Source organism: Capricornis sumatraensis, chromosome 1 (genome assembly GCF_032405125.1).
Source record: "Capricornis sumatraensis isolate serow.1 chromosome 1, serow.2, whole genome shotgun sequence".
In the NCBI taxonomy this organism is placed as follows: domain Eukaryota; kingdom Metazoa; phylum Chordata; class Mammalia; order Artiodactyla; family Bovidae; genus Capricornis; species Capricornis sumatraensis.
The window spans coordinates 5,567,792-5,581,526 of record NC_091069.1 but is presented as its reverse complement, the minus strand read 5'-3'; the positions used below and the strand labels follow the sequence as shown (position 1 = coordinate 5,581,526).

Below are 13,735 nucleotides of genomic sequence, written 5' to 3'. Positions count from 1 at the left end.
GAAGATGCCTGCACAGCCTCCTCCAGCTGTGGTGGAGGCACTGAGGCCTGCCTGAGCTCCCCTACCTAGGCCAGTAGCAGGAATGGAGAATGGAACTCTTGCTGTCTAGCTCCTTGTCTGGGGCTCTTCTGCTACAATATATAGTTCTGCCTGGTTTCCCAGGCCCCGTTCAACCCAGACCCTAGAAGGAAGATAAACAGCTCTGCAAGAATCTGGCGCTGAGATTAGAGGAAACCAGAGAGTAGTCATGCTCATGATATTAAGTCAGTCATTGGAGACACTTCTTAGCAGCTATGAGTCTAAGGAAAAGCTACTCAGAGTCCTCAGCCCCACCCCCTGGGGTTTAGTAGAGACAAGGATTCAGTCCCTGAGGCTTTGAGACTTTTTTTTTTAACTGTTACAAAATTTTAGCAGTGAAAAAAAAGGTTTCAAAACTATTTGCCCATAATTTTCTCCATTTCCTTGGTAGGGAAACAGATTTTACTCTTGAGATGATTTATTCTGAGGTACTTTCACATACATGAATGGCATTTAAACCGAAAAACAAAACTTTGATGTATAGAAGTTTCATTCAAATTAAACTTCTGTTTTCTTTTATTTTATAGGTTTTGGGTCTAGCAATACTGGCTCTTTGTTTGGTCAAGCAGCCAGTACCAGTGGAGCAGTCTTCGGCCAGGTAATGTGGGTATCTGCCTCTCTTCGGGCCGACACGGTCAGTCCCATTTGCGTTGCTCCTGTATAGAGGGTGTAATGTGTTGTGTGTCCAGCAAACAACACTGAGGTTTTCAAGCTCTGCCTTCCGTAGCTTCCTTGGGGTCACAAAAGTCTCTGCTTCTGATTTGAGAGAATCACTCCAGTGTTAATCCTTATTTGAAAGTCCTCTCAAAAAGCACTTTAAAGCACATTGCCTGGTTTCTGTCAATCTTCTGCCTATTGTGAGGCCAGGGATTGGCATCTATGGCCTGTAAGCGAAATCTGCTCCTTGGCCCTTTTTTTTTTTTAAGTGGTTGTTTAAACAATAATAAGAATATGCAACAGAAATTGTAAATGGCCCCTGTACTAAGCAACGTGTAGTCCACGAGCTCCTTTTGGTGACCTGAGCTGTTTCCGTTTGTCTAGCTAGTGGTTATCTGTGTGCTGGGCCTGGTTTTTAGTGATGTACCCACATAGACTTAAAATCATTAGTGCTTGAATAAGCTAAGTGCTGTCATTATCCCCATTTGACAGATGAGAACACTGAGAACCCAAAGGGGTTAAATTTACTGTTATAAAAGCTAGCTGCTTTTACTTTTGTTTGTTTTTAAATATCTGTTTGTGTTTGGTTGCTTCGGGTCTTAGTTGTGGCATGCAGGATCTTTAGTTGCAGCGTGCGGGACCTAGTTCCCTGACCAGGGATCGAACCTGGGCTCCCTGTGTTGGAAGTTCAGAGTCTTAGCTGCTGGACCACCAGGGAAGTCCCCAATCCAACCGCTTTTATTCATTTATTTGTAATTAATTGTTTTGTTTTTGGTTGCACTGGGTCTTTGTTGCTGCTCTTGGGCTACTCTAGTTGCAGTATGCAGGCTCCTCATTGCAGTGGCTTCCCTTGTTGCGGAGCACAGGTTCTAGATACACAGGCTCAGTAGTTGCAGCACGTGAGCTTAGTTGCCCCCCTGGCATGTGGTATCTTCCCAGACCAGGGATCGAACCTGCGTCCCCTGCATTGGCAGGCAGATGCTGCTTTTAGATCATAGTACCTTCACAAGGAGTCCTTCCGAAGAAAGATGCTCTGACATATTGGAAATGACTGACTTTCTAAAGGTAGAATTGACATTTGTCCAGAAGCTGGAGAAAGTGGTGGCCGTGTTATATGCTTCTTCCAAGTCTTCAGTAGGAGATTTTCTTTTTCACCTTTCTCCTAAGAAGATGGGCTCTGCCCTAGTCAGTGATTCTTGACAGAAAGAAACAGAACTTCTGATTTTCAAGTTCCCCAGGGAAAACAGCTAAAAATAGCTAGATAAACCAAATAAACCATAGATTCGAAAGCACTTATAAGCTAACAAGGTATTTTACCACACCTTATTAGAGGCGAAATGGGAACCTGTAGAAGTGAGTGGAGCACAGAAGCCAGTTCTGCCCTGAGAGCATTACTAGTCTGAGAGCACTCGGACTTCCTGTGTTAACAACCCCAAAGGACAGAGGGGCAGGCTTCACTCACCCAGGCATGTGCAAAGTGGGAGGGCTGAAAGAGCCCCCGCCATGGTCCGCTGTGACTGCACCTCTCCAGTCTTGTCCTAAACACGCAGCCTGACCTGCTCCAGGGACGGCAGTGTCTCCAAGACGTCTTGCAGGACAGCACAGGCTACACTGAAGAAGAGTAACTCTAGGCCTCTGGTAATTTTTAAGGACATTGATTCCCACACGTAAATTCGTCACAGCAGGAAATAAGGAGCTATGATCAAGAGCCAGAACAAACATGAGACACACATTTTCAAAGACTCCCTAGAATATAAAACAGCTGTGTTTTACATGTTGCAAAGAAATAAAGGACAGACTTGAAAATACCAGTTAAGAATCAGAAATTACAAGAGTCATAGCAGCTTTGAAAAAGAAACGAATAGAACTTTGAGAAAACTGTTACAATTAAAATTTTAACTCAGCAGATCAGACCCAGCTGAAGAGAATAGTAATATACTAGATCACAGATCAGAGAACTTTCTCTGTGAAGGACCAGATAATAAACATTTTAGACTTTGAGAGCTACTTACTGCTTCTGTCGCAACTACTCAACTCCACCGTCGTGGCACAAAAGCAGCCAGAGGCTGCACAGGAGAGACTGAGCACGGTTACTTTCCCATGAAGCCTCATTTATAAAAGCAGGCGGCAGGCTAGATTCGGCCCGTGGGCTGGAGGTTGCGGACCCTTGAACTAGAAGGCCAGATTAAGTTATCTGGAATTCACCATGGAGAGCATAAAAGATGGAAAATACGAAAGAGAAAGCAAAAACGCTGAAAGAGGAAATCTAATGTACATTTAATCAGAAGGAGAAGAAAAAGAATGTATGGTGTTAGAAGAGAAAAAGATTTCTAAAACCAACAGCAAGCAGTAACCCACAGATTCTGAAGTCCAGCATATGCCAAGCAGAATGTAGAAAAGGAAATTGGATCTAAGACCTGCCATAGTGAAACTGTGGCACTACCTATATAAAATATTAAAAGCACTCAGAAGAAGGACAGGTTCCCTTCAAGGCAGCAATGGTTGGACTAACAGCAGAGTTCTCGATGGCGGCAGTGAAAGCCAGACATAGCCCATCTACCCAGAATTTTTGAACCCAGCAAAAAAACATCTGTACATAATGAGGTGAAATCAAGACACTTTTCGGGCAGATCCTGAGAGGATATATGCCTAGCAGACCTGAAGGAAATTCTAAAGGATATTCTTCAGGCAGAAGGAAAATGTGACCTCACTAAAATTACAGCTTTCTTAATTTGGGGGTAAAACAAGCCATGAAATAGGAAAATTGTAGCCTATATAACCAACAGAGTAATCATATTCAGATATAAACAATACAAGTCAAAAGGAAAAAAGACAACTGCACCCCCACCAGAATGGCTAAAATTGAAGGGCTGGTGGTACCCCAGTACCTGGGAGGAAGCAGAGCAGCTGTAATAGAAACACTCACAGCAGGAGTGAAAGTTCATAGAATCACTTTGGTATCGAAACTAGATACATAGAACACCTGTGTATCTACTCCAGATAAGCAGACTGTATCTACTCTAGATAAGTAACCCACAAAATCAGAATGGTGGTTAGTCTTAGGACATAAAAAGTGAGGTCTGGGGGAGCCACCCAAAGTACTAACAGTGTTTGATGTCTTAAATGTTGAACATCATAAACACTTCTATGCCAAAATTCATTGAGCTCGCTACATACAAGATTGGGACAGCGCAGAAGCACACTGGCTGCGACAGACTGTGGAAAGACTTTACACATGGACATCACCAGATGGAAGAATATAATCAGATTGATTATATTCTTTGCAACCAAAGATGGAGAAGCTCTATACAGGCAGCAAAAACAAGACCAGGAGCTGACTGTGGCTCAGATTATGAACTCCTTATTGCCAAATTCAGACTTAAATTGAAGACAGTTGCCTAGTGGTTTCTAGGGAAAACCACTAGACCATTCAGGTATGACCTAAGTCAAATCTCTTATGATTATACAGTGGAAGTGAGAAATAGATTTAAGGGACTAGATCTGATAGAGTGCCTGATGAACTATGGACAGAGATTTGTGACATTGTACAGGAGACAGGGATCAAGACCATCCCCATGGAAAAGAAATGCAAAAAAGCAAATGGCTGTCTGAGGAGGTCTTACAAATAGCTGTGAAAAGAAGAGAAGTGAAAAGCAAAGGAGAAAAGGAAAGATATACCCATCTGAATGCAGAATTCCAAAGAATAGCAAGAAGAGATAAGAAAGCCTTCTCAGCGATCAATGCAAAGAAATACAGGAAAACAACAGAATGGGAAACACTAGAGATCTCTTCAAGAAACTTAGAGATACCAAGAGAACATTTCATGCAAAGATGGGCTCAATAAAGGACAGAAATTGTATGGACCTGACAGAAGCAGAAGATATTAAGAAGAGGTGGCAAGAATACACAGAAGAACTGTACAAAAAAGATCTTCATGACCCATAATCACGATGGTATGATCACTCGCCTAGAGCCAGACATCCTGGAATGTGAAGTCAAGTGGGCCTTAGAAAGCATCACTATGAACAAAGCTAGTGGAGGTGATGGAATTCCAGTGGAGCTATTTCAAATCCTGAAAGCTGATGCTGTCAAAGTGCTGCACTCAATATGCCAGCAAATTTGGAAAATTCAGCAGAGGCCACACAACTGGAAAAGGTCCATTTCCATTCCAATCCCAAAGAAAGGCAATGTCAAAGAACACTCAAACTACCACACAATTGCACTCATCTCACTAGTAAAGTAATGCTCAAAATTCTCCAAGCCAGGCTTCAGCAATACGTGAACCATGAACTGCCAGATGTTCAAGCTGGTTTTAGAAAAGGCAGAGGAACCAGAGATCAAATTGCCAACATCTGCTGGATCATCGAAAAACCAAGAGAGTTCCAGAAAAACATCTATTTCTGCTCTATTGACTATGCCAACGCCTTTGACTGTGTGGATCACAATAAACTGTGGAAAATTCTGAAAGAGATGGGAATACCAGACCACCTGACCTGCCTCTTCAGAAACCTATATGCAGGTCAGGAGGCAACAGTTAGAACTGGACACGGAACAACAGACTGGATCCAAATAGGGAAAGGAGTACGTCAAGGCTGTATATTGTCATCCTGCTTATTTAACTTCTGTGCAGAGTACATCATGAGAAACGCTGGGCTGGAAGAAGCACAAGGTGAAATCAAGATTGCCGGGAGAAATATCAATAACCTCAGATATGCAGATGACACTACCCTTATGGCAGAAAGTGAAGAGGAACTAAAAAGCCTCTTGATGAAAGTGAAAGAGGAGAGTGAAAAAGTTGGCTTAAAGCTCAACATTCAGAAAACGAAGATCATGGCATCTGGTCCCATCACTTCATGGGAAATAGATGAGGAAACAGTGGAAACAGTATCAGATTTTATTTTGGGGGGCTCCCAAATCACTGCAGATGGTGACTGCAGCCATGAAATTAAGAGACGCTTACTCCTTGGAAGGAAAGTTATGACCAACCTAGATAGCATATTAAAAAGCAGAGACATTACTTTGCCAACAAAAGTCCGTCTAGTCAAGGCTATGGTTTTTCCCGTGGTCATGTATGGATGTGAGAATTGGACTGCGAAGAAAGCTGAGAGCCAAAGAATTGATGCTTTTGAACTGTGGTGTTGGAGGAGACTCTTGAGAGTCCCTTGGACTGCAAGGAGATCCAACCAGTCCATTCTGAAGGAGATCAGTCCTGGGTGTTCATTGGAAGGACTGATGCTAAAGCTGAAACTCCAGTAGTTTGGCCACCTCATGCGAAGAGTTGACTCATTGGAAAAGACTGATCCTGGGAGGGATTGGGGGCAGGAGGAGAAGGGGACGACAGAGGATGAGATGGCTGGATGGCATCACTGACTCGATGGACATAAGTTTGGGTGAACTCCGGGAGTTGGTGATGGACAGGGAGGCGTGGCATGCTGCGATTCATGGGGTCGCAAAGAGTCAGACATGACTGAGCGACTGGACTGAACTGAACTGAACACATAAGATTTGTGAACTCAATGGAAAATGGACGAGAGACTTCTTAAAAAAGGATAGTGTTAGTTACACAACTTTGTGGAATGTACTTAATGCCTAAATTATACATGGAAAATGCTTAAAATGGTGCACTCTACCTGGTTGGTGCTGCCTGTCTCATACCAGCCAGGGACAGAGCAACTCCTTGTTTATCTGAGCTTGGCTTTTGGCTTGTGCCTGTGCCTGCTGCATGCCCTGAACAGATAGGAGAGGGGAAGCTTAAAATGATAAGTTTTATATACATTTTACCACAGTATAGAAAAAGAAAAAATATTTTTGAAAAAGGATAGCCAGAGGACCATGAGTATATTCAACTGAATTAGTAACACAAACTAAAACCTCAAAGAGAGACCCTCCTGGAAGATAGCACACATTTTAAAGCCCAGCAATACTGAATGCCAGCGAGCATGCAAAGCAGCAGAACTCACATGTGCTCTTAGTCGGTGTACATTGGCACCATCGCCTGGGAAAATAGTCTGGGATGATCGGGTAAAGCCCTGCAGTTCTCACTCCTAGTTTGTTCTGTAGAGAAACTCATCTGTGCACTGGGATACAGTGTTATAAAAACTAGAGCCTGGAAGCAACTCAAATGGTTATGGATATACCATTGGGCAGATGAACTCGGATTATCCTGTAATAGAATGTTACCACATGGTGAAATATGGTTGCGAAAATGAACACATTAGAGCCACATGGGTGATTTTCACAGGCCTAAGTTTTTTCTCTCTCCCACAGGCACAGTTTGAGCCAAGGAATTTAAAGCCCATACTGTGATAAACTCCATAATGCTTACTCCCCCCACCCCACCACGAGTTCATGTTCTTCTTTCACAGAAATTAGGTTTCCCATTGGAAAGGCTGGAAATTCAAATCAGTTCTGTTTTGTTTTTTTTTTCTATCATGGCCAGGGGCCTTATCTGTTATAGTCATTACTGTATCCCCAGTGCTTCAGACTATGGGTAGCACAAGACGAGTGTTGTAAAAATGAATGAATTTTCAGGTCACAGGGGTATTCTCAGAAGAATTTAAGGATACAAGGTAGATTCTGGCCAGGATATAGAACTTCATTTTCTTTATAAGTCCAAGAAAAATCCAGTTAGTATGACTATCACACTGGTTTTATGAATGTTAGAATTATCTAGTGCTGTTTAACCAATTACCTCCAAATATAGTAGCATTCTCTGGAGATTGACTTGGTGGTTATTTCCCACCTTAACTGGAACTCATGGCTACAGCATCTTCATGTGGCTTCTCTATGTGGCCTGGGCTTCCTTACAACATGGTGGCTGGATTCCAAGGAAGACTATTCCAAGAAAAAGGGAGCCATACAGAAGCTATCCTCAAAAGTTGCAAGCATCATTTATACTGCATCTTCTTATGCAAGGCTGTGTCACAGAGTCCCACCAAGCTCAAGGGGAGGGGACTAAACTTCACCTCTTGCTCTAGAAGAGCATTTAGGTCTGGAAATATTACTGTGACCATCTTTGGAAAATATACTCTGTCACATGGCCTTTCGAGGCATGGCAGAGAGCCTGTTGACTTGATTTCTAGAGAGGGGAGTTAGTTGTAGGTGACCTTGATGGTACAGCAGCCTTTGGGAGTAACTGTCAGGACTGGGTTTGGAAGAGTGGAAGACAGGCCTTGCTGAAGGAAGAATACTGGCTGGAGAAGAAGCCAGAGGAAGATCTTGGTAACAATGAGGGCAAACGAAAGACCAATAAACACACAAAAGGTAATCAATAGTATTAGAAGCGTTAGGAAAATGAAAATCAAAGCCACAATGAGGCACCACTCCACATCCACTAGGAAGGCTATAATTTAAAAGCAAACCAAAGAATAACATACATTGACAAAGATATGAAGAGACTGGAACCCTCATGTATTTCTGGTTGAAACGGAAAATGGTACAGCAGTTATGGAAAACAGGTTCCTCAAAAAGCTAAACATACAACTGTCATCAGTTCAGTTCAGTCACTCAGTCGTGTCCGACTCTTTGCAACCCCATGGACTGCAGCAGCCAGGCCTCCCCATCCATCACCAACTCCCGGAGTTGACTCAAACTCATGTCTGTTGAGTCGGTGATGCCATCCAACTATCTCACCCTCTGTCGTCCCCTTCTCCTCCTGCCCTCAATCTTTCCCAGCATCAGGGTCTTTTCAGACGAGTCAGTTCTTCGCGTCAGATGGCCAAAATATTGGAATTTCAGCTTCAACATCAGTCCTTCCCATGAACACTCAGGACTGATCTCTATAGTCCAACTCTGTCATATGACCCAGAAATGGTGCTCAGACACTTGTTCCTCAATGCTCACTGAAGCATTATTCACAATGGCCAAAAGACGGAAACAGCTCATGTTCATCAGTCGGTGATTGGATAACCAAAATATGGTATATTCATACAGTGGAATATTATTCGGACTTCAAAATGAATGAAGTTGTTCTTCACATCACATCACAGATAGATAAATTGTGAATACATTATGTTAAGTAAAATTAACCATAGATAAAAGGACAGATATTATATGGTTCCACGTATATAAAATATTTAGAATAGGTAAATCCATAGAGCTGGAAAGTAGATCAGAGTATACCAGGGGCTAGGGGAAGGAGGGACCAGGGAGTGAGTTAGTGGTTATAGAATTTCAGTTATGTGATGAAAGAATTTTGGAAATAGTATTAATTGTTTCATAACATTGTGAACATAATTAATGCCATTCAGCTGTATATGAGAAAATATGTCATATATATTTTACCACAGTTTTTAAAACTTAGATGTAATATACCATAACCATTGAATTTTATACTTTAAATCAGTGAGTTGTGTAGTACGTGCATTATATCCCAATAAAGTCCTTTAAAAAAGACTGGAGTCTGAAAGACTAGCAGGTTCAATGTAAAACTGCTCTACTCACCCCTCCCACCCTTTGCTAAGAGTAAAGAAGTGAAGCAGAAAGAACTTGCAGTCTTGCATCCTCCTGCTCCCTAGAACTGTTTAATCCAAGGATGACACTGCAACTCAGCTGCCTCCTGGCTCCAGGCTCCAGCACATACACAACAAACAACCCAGATCCTAAGCAAAGACAGTGCTGGGCTTACCTGGGGTGAATTCATTCTAAATCTGTGAACCATTAGCTCCTCACTTTAGGACAGAGATGAAAAGAGTGGTCTCTCACTCTCTGGGGAAATTATTAGCAGTCTTCAGTCACCACAACACTGTTCTTCTATGTTAAGTCCACTGTGCCTAACAAACAATTCTGTAACATATAAAGAGGTAAAACAGAAACGGGGACCTGCCGTCATACTTTAGAAATCAGCAAAAAAATAATAATAATAATAAAATAATAACCTACAGATGATCCACGTATTGGAACAGGCAGGTATAATAACTATTGTGCTCAGGTATTTACAGGAAAATAAAAGAATGGTTGAATAATGAATCTCAGCAGAGAAATGGAAATTACGAAAACAGTCAGTTCGTATCTGAAGTTTCAGTACAGTATCCAAAATGATTCGTTTAACAGCAGAGGGAATACTACAGGAGAACAATGAACTTGAAAACATGTCAGTAGAAACTACCTGAAATGAAGCTTCAGTCCAGTTCAGTCGCTCAGTCGGGTCCGACTCCTTGCGACCCCCATGAATCGCAGCACGCCAGGCCTCCCTGTCCATCACCATCTCCCCGAGTTCACTCAGACTCATGTCCATCGAGTCGGTGATACCGTCCAGCCATCTCATCCTCTGTTGTCCCCTTTTCTTCCTGCCCCCAATCCCTCCCAGCATCAGAGTCTTTTCCAATGAGTCAACTCTTCGCATGAGGTGGCCAAAGTACTGGAATTTCAGCTTTAATATCATTCCTTCCAAAGAAATCCCAGGGCTGATCTCCTTCAGAATGGACTGGTTGGATCTCCTTGCAGTCCAAGGGACTCAACAGTCTTCTCCAACACCACAGTTCAAAAGCATCAATTCTTTGGCTCTCAGCTTTCTTCACAGTCCAATTCTCACATCCATACATGACCACTGATAAAACCATAGCCTTGACTAGACAGACCTTTGTTGGCAAAGTAATGTCTCTGCTTTTTAATATGCTATCTAGGTTGGTCATAACTTTCCTTCCAAGGAGTAAGCGTCTCTTAATTTCATGGCTGCAGTCACCATCTGCAGTGATTTTGGAGCCCCAAAAAAGAAAGTCTGACACTGTTTTCACTGTTTCCCCATCTATTTCCCATGAAGTGATGGGACCAGATGCCATGATCTTCGTTTTCTGAATGTTGAGCTTTAAGTCAGCTTTTTCACTCTCCACTTTCACTTTCATCAAGAGGCTTTTTAGTTCCTCTTCACTTTCTGCCATAAGAGTAGTGTCATCTGCATATCTGAGGTTATTGATATTCCTCCCAACAATCTTGATTTCACCTTGTGCTTCTTCCAGCCCAGCATTTCTCATGATGTACTCTGCATATACGTTAAATAAGCAGGGTGACAATATACAGCCTTGACGTACTCCTTTCCCTATTTGGATCCAGTCTGTTGTTCCATGTCCAGTTCTAACTGTTGCCTCCTGACCTGCATATAGGTTTCTGAAGAGGCAGGTCAGGTGGTCTGGTATTCCCATCTCTTTCAGAATTTTCCACAGTTTATTGTGATGCACACAGTCAAAGGCGTTGGCATAGTCAATAGAGCAGAAATAGATGTTTTTCTGGAACTCTCTTGGTTTTTCGATGATCCAGCAGATGTTGGCAATTTGATCTCTGGTTCCTCTGCCTTTTCTAAAACCAGCTTGAACATCTGGAAGTTCATGGTTCACGTATTGCTGAAGCCTGGCTTGGAGAATTTTGAGCATTACTTTACTAGTGTGTGAGATGAGTCCAATTGTGTGGTAGTTTGAGCATTCTTTGGCATTGCCTTTCTTTGGGATTGGAATGGAAACGGACCTTTTCCAGTTGTGTGGCCTCTGCTGAATTTTCCAAATTTGCTGGCATATTGAGTGCAGCACTTTGACAGCATCAGCTTTCAGGATTTGAAATAGCTCCACTGGAATTCCATCACCTCCACTAGCTTTGTTCATAGTGATGCTTTCTAAGGCCCACTTGACTTCACATTCCAGGATGTGGCTCTAGGCGAGTGATCACACCATCATGATTATCTTAGTCGTGAAGCTTAAGGAGACGGAAAAAAAGACTGGACAGAACATTCGTAACCTGTATAATAGTGTAAGGCAATTCAGCAATGTGTCATCAAGAGTCCTGGAAGGAGAGGAGACAGAATGGGAGAGAAGAAAATTTTTTGAAGAGACAATGGCCAAGCTTTTTTTATTTTGTTGAAAAGCTGGAACCCACAAATGCAATAAACTCTGTGACCCTGAAACAGAGTAAATATCAGAAAACCACCCTTGAACACATTCAGTTAAACTTCTGAAAACCAAATACAAAAAGAAAACTTTTAAAGCAGCTAAAGAAAAAAAGACTGATGACATAAAGAGAAATAATGTATTGTGCAGTTAATAACAAGGTATTAAATATATGACAGCCATAGCAGAAAAGCAAAAAGAAGTTCGCTACCTTGGAGTAAATCAGTGCTGCTCAACTTGTGTCTATTTCCATCCCCAAAGGAATTTCACAGTCACAGTGTCGGGAGACTTGTTTGAGCCTCATGAGTGGGGCTACTACTGTAGTCATTTAGCCAGGGATGCTGCTGGACATTCTGTAGCTCTCCAAAGAATTATGTGGCCAAAAATGTCAATAATGTCACTGTGAAGGAACAATTAGAAAGAGATTTTTTTTAGAACACGAAACACAAACCATAAAAGAAGAAATTGAAAAGTTTTTTGAGGTTTAGTCACTAAGGTGTGTCCGACTCTTTGCGACCCCTTGGACTGCAGCACGGCAGGCTTCCCTGTCTTTCACCGTCTCCTGAATTTGCTCAAACTCATGTCCATTGAGTTAGTGATGGTATCCAGCCACTTCATCCTCTACAACCCCTTCTCCTTTTTCCCTTACTCTTTCCCAGTATTGGGGTCTTCTCCAGTGAATCGACTCTTAGCATCAGGTGGCCGAAGTATTGAAGCTTCAGCTTCATCATCAGTCCTTCCAGTGAGTATTCAGGGTTGAATTCCTTTAGGATTGACTGGTTTGATCTCCTTGTTGTCCAAGGGACTCTAAAGAGTCTTCTCCAGCACCACAATTTGAAAGCACCAATTTTTTGGTGCTCAACCTTCTTTATGGTCCAACTCCTACATCCATACATGACTACTGGAAAAACCATAGCTTTGACTATATGGACCTTTGTCAGCAAGGTGATGTCTCTGCTCTTTAGGGGATCCATCGAGTCCTGAAGCCTTGCTTACCAGATCTCTTCCGCATGACCTTGTCATGGGTGGGATCTCCTGTGGTGGCTCCCGGCAGGAGATCAGTCCTGGGTGTTCATTGGAAGGACTGATGCTGAAGCTGAAACTCCAATACTTTGCCCACCTCATGCGAAGAGCTGACTCATTTGAAAAGATCCTGATGCTGGGAAAGATTGAGGGCAGGAGGAGAAAGGGACAACAGAGGATGAGATGTTTGGATGGCATCACCCACTCAATGGACATGGGTTTGGGTGGACTCTGGGAGTTGGTGATGGACAGGGAGGCCTGGCATGCTGCGGTTCATGGGGTTGCAAAGAGTGGGACATGACTGAGCAACTGAACTGAACTGAAGAACCAGCCAGACCAAACGTGGACAAGATGTAGAACAAGTTGATCTCTTAATGCACTGCTGGTGGGAATGTAAAATGGTGGGATCACTTTGGAAAACCATTTGGCAATTTCTCAGTAAGTTAAATATACACTAATTTTTATGGTTAGCAATTCTAGGTGTTTACCCAAAGGAAATGAAAGTATATGTTCACAGGCAGACTGGTGTCAGAATGTTGCTAGCAGCTTTATGATAGCCCAGATGTTCATCATTAGGAGAATAGTAGACCCTGTCATCCTCACACAATGGAATATTACTCAACAGTAAAAAGGGAGGGACAAGGCCTGCAGCCACATGGATGGACCTCAGGAGCATATGTTGGTTCTAGCCAGGTCAATTAGGCAAGAAAATGAAAGAAAGGTATCCAGAGTGGAAAGGAAGAAGTAAAACTATATATGTTCAGATAATATCATATATAGAGAAGTCCCAAAGTAATCCACTAAAGGACTACTAGAAGTAATAAATGAGTCCAGCGAGTTTGTAGGATGCAAGGTCAACGTATAAAATTTTAATTGTATTTATATACATTTGCAACACACCATCCAAAAATGAAGTTGAAATTAAGAAAACAATTATATTTCCAGTATCACAAAAAGGAGTAAAATATCAGAAATAGTCAGAAGCACAAAACTCTGAATACGAGAAAACACTATTTCAAGAAATAAAAAATGATCAAAATAAATGGAAGGACATCTTATATTTATGGATTGAAAGATTTAGTGTTGTTAAAATGGCAGTAGAG

The 13,735-nt window shown here is 42.2% G+C and overlaps 1 protein-coding gene and 1 non-coding gene across 4 annotated transcripts in view; both read left to right on the top strand.

Annotated features, from left to right (window-relative positions):
* Positions 1–13,735, top strand: part of NUP214 (nucleoporin 214) — an 89,579-nt gene that overhangs the window by 59,990 nt on the left and 15,854 nt on the right. For all 3 annotated transcript variants that reach the window (XM_068963787.1, XM_068963780.1, XM_068963795.1), the window contains one exon: positions 606–676. In XM_068963787.1, the coding sequence (XP_068819888.1) occupies positions 606–676 (71 nt within the window). The remainder of the gene's footprint in view (positions 1–605; positions 677–13,735) is intronic.
* On the top strand, positions 6,356–6,474 carry LOC138093974 (small nucleolar RNA SNORA48). Its single transcript, XR_011146183.1, has one exon. It is a non-coding gene; the product is annotated as a small nucleolar RNA SNORA48 (small nucleolar RNA).